General features: G+C 42.4%; 3 protein-coding genes across 3 annotated transcripts in view; 2 read left to right on the top strand and 1 right to left on the bottom strand.

Annotated features, from left to right (window-relative positions):
* Nucleotides 1-8,009, top strand: part of utp20 (UTP20 small subunit processome component) — a 34,988-nt gene extending 26,979 nt beyond the window's left edge. Inside the window, exons 50-67 of the mRNA XM_015049469.1 lie at nt 159-257; nt 361-528; nt 1,383-1,549; nt 1,659-1,806; nt 1,894-2,010; nt 2,094-2,264; nt 2,728-2,859; nt 2,952-3,062; nt 3,136-3,285; nt 3,379-3,561; nt 4,190-4,321; nt 4,731-4,863; nt 4,938-5,122; nt 5,203-5,274; nt 5,355-5,630; nt 6,234-6,360; nt 6,449-6,594; nt 6,672-8,009. Coding sequence (XP_014904955.1) covers nt 159-257; nt 361-528; nt 1,383-1,549; nt 1,659-1,806; nt 1,894-2,010; nt 2,094-2,264; nt 2,728-2,859; nt 2,952-3,062; nt 3,136-3,285; nt 3,379-3,561; nt 4,190-4,321; nt 4,731-4,863; nt 4,938-5,122; nt 5,203-5,274; nt 5,355-5,630; nt 6,234-6,360; nt 6,449-6,594; nt 6,672-6,827 — 2,673 coding nt within the window. The 3' untranslated portion in view covers nt 6,828-8,009. The remainder of the gene's footprint in view (nt 1-158; nt 258-360; nt 529-1,382; nt 1,550-1,658; nt 1,807-1,893; nt 2,011-2,093; nt 2,265-2,727; nt 2,860-2,951; nt 3,063-3,135; nt 3,286-3,378; nt 3,562-4,189; nt 4,322-4,730; nt 4,864-4,937; nt 5,123-5,202; nt 5,275-5,354; nt 5,631-6,233; nt 6,361-6,448; nt 6,595-6,671) is intronic.
* A 68-nt stretch (nt 8,010-8,077) lies between these two features.
* On the bottom strand, nt 8,078-10,389 carry arl1 (ADP-ribosylation factor-like 1). Its single transcript, XM_015049703.1, has 6 exons — nt 10,295-10,389; nt 9,603-9,740; nt 9,198-9,279; nt 8,955-9,066; nt 8,615-8,793; nt 8,078-8,477 (listed from the first exon to the last, which is right to left on the bottom strand). The coding sequence occupies exons 1-6, from the start codon at nt 10,296-10,298 to the stop codon at nt 8,447-8,449; spliced, it is 546 nt and encodes a 181-aa protein (XP_014905189.1). The 5' UTR covers nt 10,299-10,389; the 3' UTR covers nt 8,078-8,446.
* Nucleotides 10,390-10,506: 117 nt separating this feature from the next.
* On the top strand, nt 10,507-20,453 carry LOC106958019 (protein LCHN-like). The gene is made up of 9 exons (XM_015049688.1): nt 10,507-11,389; nt 13,347-13,446; nt 13,649-13,807; nt 17,145-17,301; nt 17,419-17,557; nt 17,634-17,765; nt 17,845-17,995; nt 18,593-18,661; nt 18,879-20,453. Exons 1-9 carry the CDS (start codon nt 10,993-10,995, stop codon nt 19,072-19,074), a joined length of 1,500 nt encoding a protein of 499 aa, XP_014905174.1. The 5' UTR covers nt 10,507-10,992; the 3' UTR covers nt 19,075-20,453.
* Nucleotides 20,454-20,890: the final 437 nt, after the last annotated feature.

Raw genomic sequence — 20,890 nt, 5'->3', positions numbered from 1 at the left:
ACTAATTTTGGCCCTAATCACATTATCATCTCTGACCATCTTGTACATGCTGCAAACTTTGACGTTTATCATTTTGTGGCAGAATGTGACAAAGTTGTATATGAAGTAAAGACCTTTTGGTTTTTCTCTCATCCGTTTTCCGCTCTCCGTCCAACCAGTTGCACGTGCTGACGTTCACAGTGTACCACCTGCTGTCTGCCATCAGCCCGATGCTGAAGAGCGGAGACCTGGACCCCTGCATGAGCATGCTGATCGGAGTAAGAGCTTCCCACCTCCAGATTCCACATAGAAACTCTTCAGTTTTCTTCTAGTTCTTCTTCTCTCACCTTAAATGGCCGCTTTTCGCTCTTTGCCCGTCAGATCTTCAACAACGAGCTGTTCGGCGCCGTCGCCGAGGAGAAGGAAGTCAAGGGCATCGTTTCCAAGGTGATGGAGGCGCGACACAGCAAGAGCATGGACTCGTACGAGCTGCTGGCGCGCTTCTGCAGCAAGGAGAGCGTTACCAAGCTGGTCCTGCCGCTGAAGGAGGTGAGGGCGGAGCCGAGCAGGAAGAGGCGGGATTTAGTGGTGTTCAGGGTTCGATTGGCTGCTGGGAATCCTTGAAAAGGCTTGAATATTTTGCAGGTGTTTTCAAAGGCTTGGAAAGTGCTTGATTTGTGCATAAAGTCGTTGAAGGTGCTTGATATTCAAACTGCTCAGTTTTGTAAAAAAAAAGTGCAATATAATGTTTGATCAGAAGCTTAAATTTCTAATCTGTTTAACAAAATAATAAAACGTAAGAGACATTTTTATTTAAAACTGTCTGAAATTAAATCAATTTTCTTGTTTGAGGTCAGTTAGAAATCTAAAAGTTATTCTTACTTGCTAAATGCCAGAAAACATAGCAAGAACATGTTTTTACAGATATTTTTGTGACTTTCCTGGTATGAGTGTTTAAGCATTTAATTTGAGCAGGAAGGTTAATTACCTTATTAATTATTCCTAATGGCTCAATGACTTCATCTGTGTAACTGAACGAATGGTTTGCTTGTATTTTTTACATTCAACAAATTGAATTGGGGTATTTTTTTATAATTTTTTTTTTTGCTAAATGTTTTTTCCTCACACCACTCATGTGTAAAAGTTGTGTGAAAGAGACATTAAGAAACATATTTTTATGTTGTTAAGTTTTAGTTTACTTTGTCACTGCTGTAGAATCTACAGTGAAAAATTAATTGAAATGTTTTGTTTTGATTTTTTTAGTTCACTTTTATGAACTAAACCTTAGCTGAGAAATGCTTGAAAAGCGCTAGAATTTTGCAGTGAGAAAAAGTGTTCAAACCCCCGTATACATCTGTAAAGATCTTTTTCTTTTTTGTTTTTCTTTCTTTTCCTCGCTCCAGATCCTGGAGACCTCCTCTCGTCTGAAGGTGTGTAACCGTGTGGCGGCCGTGCTGCGGCGGCTGATCCTGGGTCTGCTGGAAAACAGCGGGATGAGCTCGCGGGACGTGCTGCTGCTGAGCCACGGGCTGGTCAGCGAGAGCCTGCCGCTGCTCACCAAGAGGGACCGGTAGGCCAGACAACCCCCCCACCTCTTCTGCTAACGCTAACACGCTCAAACCGACCCTGAGGCGGCAGCGGCTAACTCGCTCTGCTGCTTTGTGTGTGTTTTTTTCCAGAGAGAAAGCGTCGGTGGAGCCGCCCCCTGACCCCAGGCTGCCCCCTCCCAGCTGCCTGCTGCTGCCTCCGACCCCGAAGAGAGGGGGGCAGAAAGCCCCTGTCAGCAGCCGCACAAACATGCACATCCTGGTGGACGCCGGACTCAAGGTGACCAAACCCACACAGTGGTCTGCACCGTTTGATCTACCCTCTTAAGCTACAAGTCATTAAATATTCCACATTCGAATCCTCCAGTTGCTCCACTTAAGTCTGAAGAAATCTAAAGTGAATTCATCCGAGGCGTCGGCTCTGGAGATGCTGGATCCCTTCATCCAGCTGCTGCTCCAGTGCCTTGACTCCATGCACGTGAAGGTACTGGCCATTTACCCCGTCACCGTGGTTACCTTTCTGTCGCTGCTGTTCAAATCCCACCTGACACGACGCGTCCTCCCCAGGTGATCACCGAGGCTCTGGTGGCGTTCACCTGGCTGCTGAGGTTCCCTCTGCCGGCCGTGAAGCAGAACGCCCAGCAGCTGACCAGGCAGCTCTTTGTCCTGCTGAAGGATTACTCCAAGGCCGGCGCGGCGCGGGGAGAGAACTACCAGCTGGTCCAGAACTGCTTCAAGGTAGAGAGAAATGCAAACTGTAGGAGAAATACGCAAGAAATTTTTGAAGTTTACAACTACATCATAATTCTATTTCTTGCTTTTGGTTGTAGTTTATTGAGAATGTTTTGGATGTCTCGAAACAACAACGTTATCGTTTATAGCGATAATTACTAGGACAATTTATCGTCCAGCAAAATTGTCTTTCTGTCTTTTCCTGCCTTTTTTTCTCTCTCCCTTTCTCTCTGTTTTTGTTTTCCTCTCTTTCTTGCTGTCTTTCTCTTTTTCTCTTTCTTTCTTTCTCTCTCCCCCTCTCTTCTAGTGTTTTTTTCCACTTAAAAGGCCACATTCTTGTCCCAGGAAGACTCGTCCAAATACGTTTTTCCACTAATAAACAACAGTTTTTTTTTTTGTTTGTTTTTTACTCTTTTGCATATGGACTAACTAAACACCGACACTGAACTGACCTCGCTCTGCTGTGCAGACCATGACCATTCTCGTAAAGAACATCAAAAGTAACAAGATCTCTGAGACGCAGCTGCAGGTGCTGCTGGGCTACGCCGAGGAGGACATCTACGACCAGTCACGCCAAGCCACCGCCTTTGGCCTGCTCAAGGTAAGCGCCGTAGCTCCGTGGTGCAACACGGCGTCAGGAAGCCTTCGGCCCCCCTCTCAGCCGTGTTGTTTTCATGCGTCGGACCACTCCAGGCCATCCTGTCCAGGAAGCTCATCGTCCCAGAGATGGAGCAGGTGTTGAAGAAGGTGGCCAAGTTGTCCGTCACCGGGAGCAACAACATGATCAGAACTCACTGCCGACACGTAAGAACAAGCCGAGGCGTTTCTGAAGCAGAGGTCTGTGCTGGCGTCTGACCGTAGGTTTTGTGCGGTGCAGATCTACCTGAAGTACCTGCTGGACTACCCGCTGGGGAAGAAGCTGAAGTCCCACCTGGACTTCGTGGTGGCCCAGCTGCAGTACGAGCTGGACACCGGCAGGGAGTCGGTGTTGGAACTGCTGGCCTCCATCTTCCAGATGTTCCCTCAGGTTCGAATCCTTGTTTTTTCTCTCTATCACGATATTCCTGACAATTACAGATTTTTGCGAATGTATGAATAACATTCTGGTTTTGTCATTCAGAATCTGCTGGCGGAGTACAGCAGCTTGTTCTTCCCCCCTCTGGCTCTGATCATCGTCAACGACGACTCGGTGCGCTGTAAGAAAATGGCCGCCATGGCCATCAAGACGCTGCTCGGCCAGCTGGACGTACACCACCAAAACGTGCTGTACTCCTATGTCAACGTCTGGCTCACTGCAGAAAAGGTGCTGAAGCATTCACACCTCTGAACGTTTCCACATTTTATCACAAATGCTTTTTTGGTGTGGGATCGAACTGATAAATCGGCTCCGATTTCCTTCATTTTGAGGGATTGGAGATCGACCGGTACAGTTGATACCAAATATAAAAAGACACACTGTCTGTGTTCAAGCCTCTCTTGTTTTAGATAAAAATTACCCAAATTCTTTCTATTTCCTAAATGTCTGAAAACTTTGTAGCTTCTCTTGAATTCATAAGTTTACCTAAGTTTGGTCAAAATCAGGGATAATTGTGTTTTAAACAAAATTGGACTCTTTAAAGATCGGTGATTGGCCAGAAAACTTCAATCGGTGCATCCCTTGAATTTACATAATTGACCAACTCATTGTTGTGCTCAGTTTTCTTCTTTTTGGGTGAATATAGATGCGCACAAAGATTTTACAACCCACTCCACAATTATTCCCTATTTTGTGTTGGTTTATTACCTAAAATCCCAATTAAGTCCAGTAGTTTGTAGCTTTAGTGCGACAAAAGTGGAAAAGTTCAGGGATTATTCGTAACTAAGAGATTTAAAGACCTATCGGTTAATTGTCACATCCTTTTTAAAAGCCATGTCGATGTTTTCCTCTTCAGACCACGCTGCGGCGCGTCGGCGTTCAGGTTTGCGGCTTGTTTGTGGAAGTGGAGGAGGAGAAATTCTCCAGTCGGTTGGACGACCTGCTGCCTCTGCTGGAGAAAGAGATCCAACCTGACGCCTATGAAGATGTGAGTAAACATACAACAGCATCCTTAAAAAGTCTTACATTCGTGTAACTAAAATTAAGGACTGAAAATGTCTTAAATTCGTTTTTAAAAAGTAATTTAATCACAGGTCTTAAGTTTTGTTTTGACAGGACTATTTAATCCCGCATATTCTGTGTATTTTTTTTCTTCCGGGACATTTCTGTCAGGCAAAAGTTGAAGTCACACTCAGACGTTTTCTGTTCATTCTGTGATTTGAGACGGCTAACATACACTTGCCAACCAGCTAGCGAAATTTGTACATTTCCGTGGAGATATAAGTCTTAAATGGTCTTAAAAAGTCCTAATTTTGAGTCGGTGGAACACTGTAGAAGCAAAGTCGTTTTAGAAAAGGATGGAAAAATTGTAAAGAATCTTCACGTCTCCCCGTCAGATCGATGAGGTCGAGGAGGAGAAAGGAGCCGACCGGCTGCTGTTCAGTTATCTCACCCTCATCTCCAAATTAAACAAACACTGCGGTGTGCTGGAGCTCAGGAAGCCTCACGACACGCTGCTTCACATGTGGGGTAAGCATGTCTTAGACGCCCCACCCTCTTTCCAAAACAAATTCGCTCTTGAACACCCCTCAAACCCGTTTCAGGTCACGTGGAAGCCCACCTGCGGCACCCTCACTGCTGGGTGTGGCTAACCGCCTCGCAGCTCTTCGGTCAGCTCTTCGCCGCTCAGCCGGCCGAGCAGTTGGTCGCCGTTTGGAGGGAAACGAAGGGAGACGCCTCGTCTCACCCGGCGGCTGTAGACTTCATCACCAACAACCTGGACAAGAAGGTGAGCCCAACATCACTTTTTTTGGCTTCGCATCCGTCTTAAACTCCTGCGTCTCACTTCCGCTTTCCTTCTGTTTCCAGATGAGAGAGTTGGCTTTGAGCTTCTGCAGCCAGCTGCAGTCCAAGTTCCTGGACACGGCGTCGGGAGAGCAGGTACGAAGTTACACCTGAAACATCAAGTTTAACTTCTGCAGTTTGATCTGGTGCATAAATGTCCGACTTCCTGTTCGCAGGTGATCAAAAACCTCCTCTTCGTTGGAAAGGTGATTTACCTCATCTCCCCAGAGTCTCACATCACCACTCTAGAAGAGGGGAAAAATGAGACGGGAAATGGAGAGGACGCTGATCAAGACGACGGCGATCACGAAGACGAACAGGAAGTGGAGGAGGAGGAAGAAGAGGTTGATAATGAAAAAGACAACAGGCCTCCTTCTTTGCTGTGGCTCATGAAGAAGCTGTCTCTGATGGCGAAGAGAGAAGCAGCTTACGCTCCTAAGGTTCCTCTCAAGGTGAGCAGATCGTCAGGTTCATCTTCAGCAACAGTTTTTATTTTAGCCACAGATTTTCTCGAGTTTATCAATAAATATCAGTAACATATAAATAAATTTTTTATATTTAAAATATCTTCTAGTTCCTATGTTAAGTGTTCTTTACAAAATTAAAGTGTATTAGTCACTGAGAGGGTGAACTTGCATTATTATGACATTATCAATATCTTGTCATTGTTTTTCACAATAATTACTGGGACAATTTATTGTTCTTCAAAACATAGTTTAGCGTCTTTGTCATAGTTGTACCTAAAATGATCCCAATAAAATTCTAAGTCCATGTCTCCCACTCCAAGTCACACACTATCCCAATAAAACAAACAATAAATTATACAAATATGAATAATTAAATCAATATGTTCATTAAAAAACCCATACATAATCCAAGCAACCATATAGATACATGTAGAGGCCCCTGCTGATGAACAGCATCCCTACATCATGGTGCTGCCACCACTGTAGGGAGGGTGTTTATGATTGGACAAAATGTGAAAATAGTTTTAGGGCTTTGATTAGTGTGACATTTCATCACCTCTTGCCTCTCGTCTCGGCTTTTTCCCACAGAGAACGTGTGTGTTTAAGTTCCTGGGAGCCACAGCGGTGGACCTGGGGAAGGAACGCCTCGGCCCCTACCTCACCACCATCATCACTCCTCTGTACAGAGAGCTGGACAGCACATATGCTGAGCAAGGTCTCTGTCTGACTGGCAAAGAGTAAACGAAAAATACAAGAAAGGTAGTCTTGGTAGATTTAAATCCATATTTCTCCATTTTGTCCAGATCCGACCTTGAAGAACTTGGCGCAGGAGCTGATTGAGCTGCTGAAGAAGCAGGTGGGGCTGGAGAGATTCTCCCTGGCCTTCTCTGCCGTCCAGAAGGAGTTCTCACAGAGGCGAGCAGCTCGCAAGAGACACAGAGCCATGCAGGTATGACAAGCGCCAGACCCATGATGTACAAGGTTTCACCCGTACGTTTGTTTTAATATTTATTCTCCACCTTGCAGGCGGTGGCCAACCCAGACATCGCCGCTAAAAAGAAACTTAAGAAGAACAAGAAAAAAATCGAAGCCAAGAAGAGAAAAATTGAGGTCCTGCGGCCTGGATATAAAGCCAAGAAGCATCGCAGTCATGCGCTCAAAGACCTGGCGATGGTGCAGTGAGTCATACACATGGGACTGAAATCTGACTCCAAACAGGTCTATCTGGGCTCTGGTATGGCCTGTTGCATTCTGAGATCTTCTGCTGTTACAGTGTGACTGTCAAACATCTGGATGCCCTGCAGCCTTAACACGTGGAATCATGTAAATAATAAATCAAAGACAATTTTACTTTCCCGCTGTGGATCAATAACGGGATTGTGATAATCTATGTTTTTGTAAAAGAGAAATAAACCAACATGTTTACAGAGCACAGTGGAATTCATTCTCAGCGCAGAGATTAGTTAGATCTCTTTAATAGAAAGTAAGTTTAATTATAATGTCAACTAAAAACTGGTTGTAAACGTTCGAGCTGCTTTAGTTGTTACAAAATGCATTCTAGATCATTTTCCCTTATGTCCAGGAAGTGGGTTGGGATTGAGGAACCACTGCGCCTCTAGTGGTCATTCAACCAACTGCAATTTTCAGCTTTGGTCTTTACAGGATGTCCGCACGTCGTTAAAACGTCTTAAATTCATTAAATTGTAAATTGGCTTTAAATATATCAATTCCAGGTATTAAGTTTTGTCGTGGCAGGAGTATTTAATCTTCTGTAGTTTTTTATTCTTGCGGAACTTTTCTGTTCTGTTTGAGTCGCGCGCGGTTGAGGCCACCGCCAACTAGCCATGCTAGCTAGCTTTTTTTGCGTCATCATGGGTAAGTACAAATTTGTTTGTTGAACGACGTTTCTTTTTGCCACCGGTTTACTTCCGTCACCAACCCATACGAGGTTGGTGCCAAAAAAAAAAAAAAACAAAAACTGGTTACTACTGGGGTTAAGGCATGAGAAGCACAAAGCCTGCTTCCAAAATGTCCGTTTTTGAGATAACTTCATTGTTATACAGCAGTATCTCCCAACACTTCCCTATATTTATAATTTTTCGGTTTAAATTTTTATTTGCTTACTAATAGGATAACCTGCGGCTATCCTATTAATTATTTGGAATAAATATAACAAAGTTTCAATATTGGTACAATAACGGACTTCATTCTTTACTCAATTTTACTGTACAAGCAGGTATAAATATGCAACCATAAAACTTTGAGCATACAGTTAGTGTTCAATGACTAATTAACTAAATATGCCAAAGCTGCATTCAAAAGATTCCAACCACTAGAATAATTGAAACAAATCAGTAGGAAGAAAAAAAAAACCGAAATCCATAACGAAGCGGACAGCCCAGGCTGCAGCAACACTTGGCTAAAAGACCGACTCCAGAAACATAAGCCATGTTTATTGTGTGGTGCTTTATCGCCCCCTGGTGGATCTTCTTGTCACTGACATTGGAGCTTATTATATCCAAATAACAGGAGTTGATTCTTGAGGTTGTGTCATGTGGGATTTACTTTCAAAATATCTGTGCTGACTCCAGATTTTACTGCAGCCTTCTCTTCTCAGTCCCAGGCTTAAAAGGCGTTAGGCATTGGGAGGACTTGGTCAAGGCTTTATGTGGGTGTATAACTGGAGGAGGAGTGCAATCACTGGTCCAAAGAAAATTAGGGGAATAGGTAAGGGTCAGTCACAAGGCTTCAAAGCGAGGGGGTCAAAGTTTAGGAGTATATACAGGATGGGGCTCCGCCTCTTACTGCCGACTCTTCAGGGCATCCACCAACCTACGAGCAGAGACAAAGCAAATATAATTCAACTTGAGTAAACAAGCAGATACAACGGTTGAGTCAATACAAGTTGGTCCTGCTTAGCCAGGCATACATCTACACAAACAGAAGCTAGCTCTGGAAATGTAGCTTACCACTCCATGGCCTCATCCAGGCCTGTTCCTTTGGTGGCTGAGGTCTTGAAGATCTGCCACTTCCTGTCTTTGAGGGCAGGAAGGCCTAGAGCGTTGGCCACTTCAGTCGGCGTCATTGCCTGGTCCATGTCCTGTTTGTTGGCAAATACCACCAGGATGGCTTTCTTTAGCTCTTCTTCCTGTAAACGACGACATACAACAATTTTAGCACAGATAAATGGCTGAAATGTTCAATTTGTGCGCTTTTGGCCTTTAATGTGAGAAATTTAAAGCGGTGTGGATACTTTTGTAAGGCACTATAATTCTCATAGCAAAGATTTTGGATAGTGGATGCATTTACCTCCAACATGGCCACCAGCTCTGACTTGGAGATGCCCATCCTGTCACGGTCGCTGCTGTCGACCACATAGATCACAGCGTCTGTGTTTGAGTAATAACACCGCCAATAGGGTCTGGAGAGGAGAGACATATTAGAGGGTGACAGAACTTGTTATTGATGTGAAATATAAATATGAATCAAATACAAAACCTCATAATCTCTACTCTTCAACCATATGCACATTTCCAGTAGCCTCCCACATACCTGATGCTTGTCTGTCCTCCCAGATCCCACACCTGGAACTTCAGGTTCTTGTATGTGACTGTCTCAACATTGAAACCAATAGCTATAAAGGGACGGATAAGGAATATAAGTTATCAGCACTTTGTAATCTGACAATACTCAATACACTGCATTTCTAAATTCAACTGCCTGGGAAAACATCAGAAATAATAGATGGCTTAATGTCAAACAGAACTAATTTACCTGCAGAGTGTCACATATAAGCGGAAATCATGACTGCGATCATGGTATAACTATAAACCAGTAAAACAAGATTCTCCAGCAATAGGAAATAATTGCCACATGGTCATTTTTTTGTGTTTTCATTAGAATTAAAATTTTAAAGCTAAATTTAGGTACAAGGACATAGGAAGGAGCAGTACATACTAGGAATCGTGGTGACCACTTCTCCAACCTGCAGCCTGTACAGAATGGTGGTTTTCCCTGCACCGTCCAAGCCCAGAATCAAAATCCTCATCTCCCTGGTGCCAAACAGGCCAGAAAAGAGACTGGAGAAGAAACCCCCTGGAGAGGAAACACACCGCATATACAATACTTTGATGAATTCAGTTCTGAGTTAGCTGATTGTTTTTTTGTTTTTTGTTTTTACGGTTGAATATCTTTTTTTTTTTCTTTTAAATACATCAGATGTATCTATAGAAGGAAAAAATAAATAGGGTGCACGAATACAAGCATTTTTCCACAGGTCTCCATCATTCACGTTTATCGAGGTAGCTCAGGTTAGCTCCCAGTCCCTACCATTGGTGACAGCATTATGACTTTAAGACATAATGTCATGCTTTATTACTCTCACTGAACGTTTCTGGATAGAAAGGCCAGAATATAAGCTAAACACCGCACAGAAAAACCGTAAACAGCCAAACACAATAAAATAAACACTATAAACAACTAGCCATTAGCATTAGCTAAGCAGGCTGGCACCAACTGCACCTCGCGCTAAAGCACGGAAGCAAAACGAGAACGCTGATGTAGCTCTGTTGAATATGTTGTATATATAATTTTCAATGTATGCTGTTGAAAAATATCTAATTTAATAAAAGAAAAACTGAATTACGCACCCATTTCCTCAAAATCTCGTTCCTCGAATTATAAATGTGTAGTTGCCAGGTTGGTTCCGTCTGGCTGACGTGTCGCTGGAAGACGTCATTAACTCTCGCGTGGATTTGCTCGCAACATTCGTCACATACCCATAGCGACATTTTTATTTTATGTGAAATAAGCAAAACACTTTTCGAGACAATTAAAAGAAAATACAATTTCATAATAAAATAACTCGCATGAATTACCTTTTAAAACTTTTTAAATTAAATTTGTGCGCAGCTTAGTAGAGAACGAATATTTCATCGAAAGTGTGGCTAGAGAACAGAAGACTGATGAACCTACCGACCGTTGTTTAACGGGGTGCATTCAAGAAGTTTCGAAAGAGCCGCGTTTCGAAATGTTCAATTCTGTAGGAGGGAGACGAAAAAATTAACGTGAGTTTTGAATGCAGCTCGCATCAGGCGAAGGAGTTGCCCTCTCTAAACAGCATCAAATTTATGATCATTGAAGATTAGAAAGGTTTCCAAGCTAAACGTGAAAAGTGGTGCGCGTTGTGTCAATTTAAAGCAATTTAAATGCAACCTTGGTGAGCAGTTTGCAATAACTTTAATCTGCGGAGAACACTCTGACTTGTGATTATCCACGGATGGACCTGGCGGCTGTCGCCTGAGATCATCGTTTTCGATCGGCGGAGAGACCGACGCCGACGAGCAGGATGGTGGAGCGGTCGGACCGAGCCCCTCTGTTGGACTGGGAGGAAATCCCATCCGCGGAGAAACCCGGCGACGATGCCCCGGCGGCGACTCCCTCCGAGGAGCGACTGTCGAGCCAGTCCAACAGCCGCGGCACGGCAGGATGCTCGGGGTTTGGGTGGAGCAGCGGACCTGGGGGTCCCACTCCGCCCCGCAGGTCCGAAGCAGACGGCTGCAGCGCCCCGCCCGCGACCTCCAGCGCCCCGCCGGCGGCCCCGGAGCGAGCACTGCCGCCCGACGAGGAGGAGCATCTCTCGGATTCAGGAACGAGGGAGGCGTCGCTGGAGGACAGGATGGTGAAGTGGGAGGAAAAGGACCAGATTGTGTCTGTCTTTGTAGTTACATTTAATACCAGAACAGGTGAGACAGCTAATATGTACAAATTGTTTTCAGGAAGGCATGAAATATTCTGAGTAAATTAAGGATTATGTATCATTTAGAACCATCCTTTCCAGGCATGATGCCTAGAACAAAATAAGCGCCTGTCTGAGCAAACTCTGCAGATCATTCTCCCACAGGTGTGGCTTTTCCTGATCTTTCTCTCCAAGTTTAAAGACAAAGTCGAAAGTCACGACACATTTTCCCTTGCCAGATCAGCGGGGGTTTGACCAAATGTCAGGATAAGTGATATAAATCAATCAGGCGTCGCCTTCAGCAGGAGGTAACCCATACATTTTTAATAAGGGCTGTCTTGAAGATTGGCAGAGCCCTGGTGAATCACTTGCCAGATGGATTGCTTAGTCGGTGGGCAAATCAAACACAGAATCAATGAATGATGGAGAAAAGCTGCTCTGAATGGAGGACAGGAGATTTTCTGCAGGGTGGAGCTGGGCTCTTTTATGGGTTTGCGGCATGTGAAGCTGACATGACAAGCAGGTTGCTACTGTCATCCTTGTTCAGTAAGAAGGAATCATTACTGCGTAATTATCACTGCATGTTACAATCTTGGGTGAGAAGAACGCAAATAAGAGTGAAAAGTCAATAATATAATGAGCCTCCAGCCCACCAGTGCCATGATGCTACAGCGTTTAACAATAACAATCAATGTACATCTAGTAAATCATTGCATTATTGAAAAAGCATTATTTTTAGTAAAAGAAAAAAATGTTTATAATCACGGAGCCCAGATTTCTTCACAATAAAGACTTCCAAAAGCATAGTTTCAGATGAACCATTTGAAATCACACCTTGAATAAAGTTGCAACTTACAAAAAAGAAATTGCTAAAGTTTTAACATTTAAGAAATGTTTCTGGGCCAAAGAATCTGAGAATTATTTACTTTCTTTAAAAAAATCTAGGCTAGTTTTGTCTCAGTGTAACAGATGGTCCAGAATGACACTCTTTATATAAGCAAGTCTGATTTTTATTATTTATTTAATTATATTAACAAAAGGCACTTGCTGCTGAGCTACAAAACACTTTGATCAGATTTCAGCTGAGTAAAGAAAAACAAATCTGAATAAAACTAAAGTGTATTGCAAGAGCATTTCTGCTTTTTTCACAATCTGTTGCCTAACAACGATAAAGTTCCACACAGCTTATTTGTGCACTTCTTTAATTGCACAAAGAAGTGCTTATTGCACTTCTTTGTGCAATTATGCACAAAGAAGTGCATAATTGTGAATTGGAAGGGAAAGGATACATCTTTGCACATCTATTGACTCATATTTTTGCCTAGTCTTTTCAGTTGTGACAATGATTTTCCAAGTCTCTCACTGAGACTTTTATTTGGCTTTTCTTGGATTTATTGCTCCATCCATCTTTCCCTCAACTATAATTAGCTACCATAAGATTAAAACAAAAGCTTCTAGTTAGATCCTGATCTAAAGATGCAAATTATTTCAGTATTATTTTCTTATTATAAAAGGAAAATATTTACTTTAAGGGTTAAAATGCAACCTAACAGTTGTTCAATTTGAATTTAAGTATCAAAGTAAATGGAGCTGGAGAAAAATGTACACCACACTTTTCAGACATTCTTCTTTGTTTCTATCTCCTTAAAAAAAGTGTCGTGTTGTGTTCTTCCACTGTACAAATAAGTGTTGCTTTTTGTTGTTTATCATATCAAAAACATTCTGTAGTTTATGGTGGGAAAAAAAAACGTTGGTTTGTTGACAAACCAGCTCATATTCCTGCAGAAGGTTGTTTGACTGACACACGTAATCGAACGCCGTCAACTCGCTGAGTCACGTTCTCTGTTCGTCTGCACCTGTCAGGCCCGGTCTGCTCAGCCGAAGCTCACGGCGACTTCCACGTCCCGTTTAGCTCCCTGAATACGAATGTACCCGTCTGTTTATGTTGTCTGCGTGTGACACAGGTAACATGTTGGAGTGGTGTCTACCCAAAGACATGGACCTGGAGGGAGTGGAGTTCAAAGCCATTGCCAGCGGCTCCCACCGAGTCAGCACGGACTTCATGTGAGTGGCTCTGTTTGCTGGCAAGCAGAGTAAGCCAGCTTCAAATATTAGGATGCGGCCCCAGATCTCCTCCCTCCCCCCAAAACCCCCACCACCTCCCATCCTGGCAAAGTGCTGTCTGGCGCAGCCATCTGGCAGTGCCTTCGCTTCTCCCTGACTCACTGCCTCATCTTCCATCCCCACATCTTTCCTCCTTCTGCAGCTACTTCCGGAAAGGCCGCTACTTTGGCCTCGCCTGTTTCGCCAACATGGCGGTGGAGAGCACGGAGGAGAGGGGGGCCCGGATGAAGTCGGTGGGGATCCTGTCTCCGTCCTACACGCTGCTCTACCGCTACATGAGCTTCTTGGAGCACCAGGTCAGGTAAGGAAGGACCGTCTTTAATGGCAAGCAGCTTCTGGCTTCAGCAAAAGTCTTACTATACTTTCCTCTTTTAGCAGAGATCAACATTGTGACACGACTGTTGCACTGTCACGATTACATTAAAACTGCTGACTCACTTTCTAATTATGACTGAATTGTAACCACAAACTCGTCTTTCACTTGGCCGTGCTTGTAGGAGACACCTTAAATACACATTCACACCTGGAAACCTGAGCTGGTCTGATCACTGCACAGTTGTGCTGGGATCAGCTGGGGTTAAAAGTCTTAATGTAGGGCATTAGGGTGGCTTTAGTGTCTAGTCAAAGCATTCACACTATAAACTTCAGTGTGTTTTACTGGGATTTTATTTCTCAGACCATCACCAGCCAGGTTATATTTATGATGTGGGAGGAGAATGGTGCTTCAAAGTTATTCACTAAAAACTGAGGTGTGCAATTATATTCAACTAAAACCCCTTTACTCTAATCCCTTCAATTAAAACTGAATGCCTCTAGAAGTCAAACATTTTGTGAAGACAGAGGAACACATCAAATAGGTCAGGAATAAAATGTTGTTTTAGGACAATTATGAGTCATATTCTGGTCAAACAACAACAAAAAAAGACTTTTAATGGTTTAACATGGTGGTAGCATCATTTTCTGTTGGAAGTTGCAAAAGATTTGAGATTGAGGCAGAGGTTGGTAAAAAATCTACTCAAGTACTGAGTAATTGATCAAATTATCAGTCATTTAATATTTAAAAATTAGATGGCCCAAGATATAAAGTTAAGTGGAAATTGTGTTTTAAGGACAAAAATAATATTTCATGTAAGTAGCATAAAATAACAAAATCAACCAAAATATTTTTTTCAAATCAGTTTCTTTCAATAAAAAAACTTATGAAACTTTAACAAAAACTGCAGATGTGTCTTTGTCGAGTGAAGCTTTGGTTAAAACATGTTTGTTCTTCGTTCATTGAAGAAAATCCAGAAAGTTTACTCAAGTAAAAGTAAAAAGTACAGTGTAGTAAAAAATACTCCTATAAGTAATTTTTTTTCGAAAAAAAAAAAAAAAACTCTAAAAGATAATTAAGTAAATATGAGTTGCTACCCAAATCTGAAATCAAGTCCCAATAAATTGAGAGAAAATAAAGTTTAAAGCTACCATGAAGCCATCCTGTCACATTCCAAAAAAGAAAAATGAAACTAAAAGACTTTATGGAACTGCATTTTGGAGCAATTACTTGAGAGAAGCAATAATATGAATTCATTGCCATTCATTCACTTTGTTGACAAAACCTTTTGAAGCCTGTCTATCATCTCACTTCCATTTCATTAAAAATGCACCATGTTATCTCATAAAATTCCAACAAAGTACATTCAAGTTTGTGGTTGTAATGTGACAAAGAAAATTACAAGATGTATAAATACCTTAGTGAGGTACTAACATTTTAATCTTTCCTTGAATGAAGTAATGCTGAAAGCATCAGTATTTCAGTCTTTTTACATTTTGATCCAGACAAAAAGGAATAAACCCCCTTCAGACGACTTTCTACTTCTGCTTTCTTTAGACTTTCAATGCCAGACTCACACTTCCTTTTTTTCAGTTGAACACACCGCTCTCTACACAATCGGCTTCTCTTCTCTCCCTCTCCTTTCTTCTTGCACGGTTCCCACACTGCGGCCTCCAGTCATGCAGTGCTCCTGCTCATCATTCCCCCACATATCTCTCTCCAGATTCCTCCATCTGACGGCTGCTCCGGTAGTCGTCACTCCTTGTACAAAGGGCGTGCTGTTGGTCACGGGGTGACTCAAACGTTAAGGAATTTCTCTGGTTTCTTCTCTCCTCCTGACAGTCGAGAGCCGAAATCCTATTTTGCTCTTAGAGTATTGATGGGGAAGTATGGCAACAGTCGGACGAAGGACAAGTAAAGGAACTTAGGTAACTGTTTGAAAATGTTTGGTGTGAGAGAGAACTACGCAAGACTGGCGCAAGGGCAGGGCATGTAGGAAACAGTGAGACAGTGGTGTGTGGTAAGGCCGACGGGCCGGTTCAAGGGATGCATCAAGGATTTTTTTGTTTTCCCTATATTTTAATAGACTGTCCAAGAAATGGCCACAAAGTTTCTTTGTTAAGTTACCATTTAAAGGAACTTAACTGATAAAATAATCTTTGACATTAACTATGAAGCTGCATTAACTGTGATGTTTTCAGTCCTGATTTAAAGTCGCCATCAGTTTCTCTCCACATCTAACGAAGGCATTTTTGGAGCCCAGCAATTTAAATGCAGTCTTCAAACTTTTAATTCTGGTCACTGGAATATGGAAAAGCCACCATTACAAAAGTTTAAACTATTGGGAATAAAAGTATGCACCATTTTTTTTCTGTCTTTTTTTGTTTGTTTGACAGGCAGCCTCTCCAGACCGCTAACCTTCTGTTTTAAACAATTAATTTATTTTGAGCATTAGGCTGTAGTAACCTCTGACTCAGCTAGTCTGTAGGGTTTCATCTGGCTCAGTGACTGTTGTCATGTGGGAAATGCTATGCGTTACTTATGGTAAGAGATGCCATAACACACTGTAGCATGATATAGGAAGAGCAAACAGATTTGAAATAAAAAAATACTGAGTATGAAGCCTTGAGGAACACCACATGTGAGGTTCAGTAAAATAAAAACAGAAGGTTTTAGGCAGTATTATACATTTATAAACTTTTTTTTGGCTTCTAAACGGATTTTACATCTCTTATATGTTTTTGTTGTTCTCACGTAAATCAGATTTGAAACTCCTGAAGCATCATTTTAGAGGTTTTGCCATTTCTCTTTGCTGTGGTCGGATATTTTTCCCAGCCTGACTTACATCTCGTCAGTCTTGTTACCCAATGACGGTTTCCAGGTCACGGACAAATTCATTTGTGTAATTAAGTCCTGCGGCTCATTTGATTCACAATGCTCCTACAATAATTAGCGAACGCTTAACCCAGCCTTTTCCGGTTTTCATTTTCAATGTTTTTGTTATTGTCTTAAGATTGTTGCTGTCGTTGGGCGACGCGGAGGTGGAACATCGTGATTTTTGTCAGCTGCAGTCAGAATAGCTTTGCTCCGGGACCTGAAGCCATCTGTCCTCGCGCTGATTAGTGCTCTCGTTTTTAGACTGTTTCCAGCACTGAGTCGGAATAACACGGGCAGTATGTGGATTTGATTGGTGACTCAGCTCATTATACTGAACGTGCACCACCAACAAATATTTTCCCGTGGCCGTAAAAGCTTCAGAGTTTATATTTATTATAATTTTTCCGGTCCAGATCTCTCTTGATGCCATTTCTTCTCCTTTCCACAGACTCCAGCTTCAGTCCCCGGGACACTACTCACCCCTGGAGGCCTTTTACGAGGACAAGAGGGCGCTACTGCCCCCCAGTGGAGAGGATGTTATAACTGCATTCCCAGCCAACGCATGGGGCGCTGCGATTAACCACAGCATGCACCCTGAGATGAAGGTAGGAGAGATCTTCACATTTCTATGACAATAAAATGGTTTACTTTTTTTTTTTTTTCAGATGATGAATCTTTCCGTATGTTTCAGTAGTTTCTCCCTGTGTTTGTGTTTGGGATAGATCACTCATCCAGCAGGCTGCATGTCCCAGTTCATCCGCTTCTTTGGGGAACAGATCATGGTCCTTTGGAAGCTGGCTCTCCTCCGAAGGCGGATCCTCATCTTCTCTCCTCCGCCTGTGGGTGTGGTCTGCTACAGAGGTGGGACACGTTCTGATAAAAACGTCCCACGCCATCGAAAGGCGTGTCAATTCTTCTGTTTCCCGTCCTCCATCAGTGTACTGCTGCTGTTGCCTGGCCAACATCTCCATCCCCGGCGTCGGCATGGCAGTACCCGAGTTCCGGCCTTTCTTCTACGTTAACGTCGCCGACATCAGCGCCCTGGAAAACGAGCTTTCCTATGTAGCATGTGAGTGGATTCGCAAAACATTTCGCACCGAACGAGGAAGTCGATGGTAACCGGGCGCGGGACATGTTTGCATGTTCAGGTACGACTGAGAAGATCTTTGAGGAGAAGAAAGATCTGTATGATGTGTATGTTGATAATCAGAATGTGAAGACCTACCGAGACGGGCTGAAGCCTCTGCTGCGCCTCAGCGCCGCCGACAGAGAGAAATATCGCAAGCTCACCGAGCAGAGGTAGGTTACTCGAGTTACACAGTGAAATTAGTATTTGTTTCCCTCTTTGTTGTGTCTCGGAAAACTATCAATACGCCTTTAACGGGTGGTGTGCACTGTTAGCCACACATATAAATAATGGCTGCTTGCAGATGTGCAATTATACAACCGCACATGTTTGAAAAGCAGAAGTGGAGCCTCCTGCACAACCAACTAGAATGCAGAAAGTGGTTTCTGAATGATGAGTCATCAACAAAACAGCCATAAAACCAGCTGACCAAAAATGCTGGAGCTCCACTGTGGTTGCTAAGTGACAGCACAGTTCACATTGAATGTGACTCCATATTCCAGACTGTTTTGAAACGGCTCCTTTTCCAGACACCAAGAAACATTAACTTATTGCCAAAAAAATAACGGCTGAGTGTTTTTTTTTTTTGTTTTTTTTTTTTTTAAATTGCTTTGAGACCCGAGTGGAAATATAAAAACGTGCAAAAAGTACATTTTGCATAAAAGCGGTATGACTACTTTTGCAAGGCGCTGTATATTCTTAGGAGCTCGCTTTAAGGAAAGGTTTGTTGTAGTGAGACCATAAAGAATTAGAAGTGTCTGTGTCTGTAGGCAGATGTTGCTGTATTCCCAGGAGGAAAATGGAGACTGTGTGTCCAGCGAGGAGGATCTTTTTATTTTGTAAGTACATCATAAATTTTTATTAGCCCACTTTTAAATTACAATCCTGGATGCAGCTTAAAGTTAAATCCACCCTTGAGTTCTTGTTTTCATTTACAACAAACACAAATCAGTGTTTCTGACCAACAGAGTAAAACTAACCAAGGGGAAAAACACAGAACAGTGTTTAAAAAAGTGGAAGTTTCAGGGAAGTTCTCGTTCTGTTTTACTTCTGAAGGTTTTTCCTGGAGCAGAACAACAGGATTTTCCAGACTTTGAGCGAGGTGGCAGGGAGCCCGGATCCCACCGTCACCCAGGACAGTGTGAGGGCCATGGGTCTGGATCCCCATGGAGACAGACTCTTCCTGCTCCACCTGCTGGAAATCTACGGCTATGACAGTCTGCTGGTTTCAGAGCAGCTGTGCTGCAGCTGAGTGTTTTTATTGGTTTTTTTGTTGTTTTTTTCTGTCTGTAATCACTGCTGGTTTTAACACAGAGGGCTTATCTGCCTCTGATTGCTGCACCACTGGCTTTGGGTCACTGTTGAAGGCGCCATGCTGTAATGTTTGGTCTCCTCCATGACAGCCAGAACGTCTGAACTCAGTGGTACCGACAAAAACGTGGTAAATTCTACTGAGCAGAGCCTTGTGGAGATTTCCATACAGCTGTTGTGTTTGATATAAATACTGAGCCATGTTTTTTGTTTTCCCCAGACTGTTTAAACATTTGACTAGATAAACGAAAACCGAACCGCACAAATGTATTAAGCCAGCAAGTTTTACAGTACGAAAGGTAACTAGAGGTGGGCTTCCTGTAAATAAGGCTGATTTGTCTGTGATCTGTGTGTCAGTGTATGTGTGTGATATCAGGTCTGAATCTCTGCCAGTGTTGCACTTCGTGTACCGTGTTGCTGGATTTTAAAGAGACACTTTTTTGCCCAGGTGATCCAAATTAGGGCTCAAGGTCTTTCACCGACACGTCAAACTGCCTTTGCTTTCACCAAGTACGTCTGTAACATCACCAACCAAGTGACAAGTGACACAACGTATGTCTGAGAGGAGAATGTTTGAAAGACACAAAGGCAGCAGGTTGGTTCTAGAGATGTGTTGTTTATTTTTGCACTTTTAGACATCAGGAGTTGAGCTTTGAGATGAATCCTATCAACATACAAGGCCAATTTAGCTCCATTAGGAAAAATAATTTTGTCATTGACCAAAAAAAAAAAAAATTCAGAGCAAAAACATAAAAAGCACTGAAAGCATCCATTTCTATTACAATGTAATGGAAAAAGTAGACTATTTGAGTGGAGCTACCAAGATTTATGTAGCTCAACAGCTCCCTCTGGCTTCGATTAGATGTATTGCATGATTAAGATCCAACATGTTCGACCTCTTAGCGTCTCCGCTACAGTTCTTTTCCATTGACGTTTCAGTTACTTGAAAGTAACTGTTTATTCTGCATAAAGAATATAAAATGACAGCTAATAAATGTGATTTTATATCAACCCCAGTGAGAATCTGGGGAGTAGTTACTGCAGCTTCTTTTGCGCTACAAGTAATCTGTAACAATATACAGTGCCTTGCAAAATTACATGTACTCCTTAAGCGTTTCCACATTTTTGTCACATTACAGCCAGAAAACCTCAATGTAGTTTAGAAGTATTTTTCTGTATTAGCTTCTTTGCAGGGTTAACACAATATCAGTCAGGATGAATGAGAGTTTGACCACAGATTTCCATGTAGATTCACATCTGGAGTTTGACTAGGCCTCTCCAATGAATGAATACAATTGATCTGCATTTAGCTCAATTGATAAAAAAAAGAAAAGAAAAGGCAGACATTATTTTGGAACAAACCATTACGTGTCTGGTTGTATTCTTTAGTGCTTTTTGTTCATTTGCACACCTTAAAACAAAAAGAGGTATTCTGGATGCCCTGGATTTTATTTTGATTTATTTAAATAGACTTGATGAAATACTTGCCACATATTTCAGCTTTTGTTATTGTGTGTAGCACACATAAAATTAGATAACACAGAATTATGTGGCCAAAATGTGAAAATGTTTAAGGGGTATGAAACCAGTATACCACTGTATAGCCACACAGCTTTTAGCACATCTTACTTTTGGTGATTTTAAAGGTTAATCCGCATAGTTCTAGAAATCACACTCAAACCCCCCCCTCAAAATGTGCTTCATTATAATCATCTTTAGATGAAAATACACCCCTTTGTTTTAAATGCATACAGCAA

This window comes from Poecilia latipinna, unplaced genomic scaffold (assembly GCF_001443285.1).
Source record: "Poecilia latipinna isolate Pla-1442-1.1 unplaced genomic scaffold, P_latipinna-1.0 Scaffold46, whole genome shotgun sequence".
In the NCBI taxonomy this organism is placed as follows: domain Eukaryota; kingdom Metazoa; phylum Chordata; class Actinopteri; order Cyprinodontiformes; family Poeciliidae; genus Poecilia; species Poecilia latipinna.
Note: the sequence above shows the minus strand (reverse complement) of the source record. Positions and strands in the feature narration are given on the sequence as shown.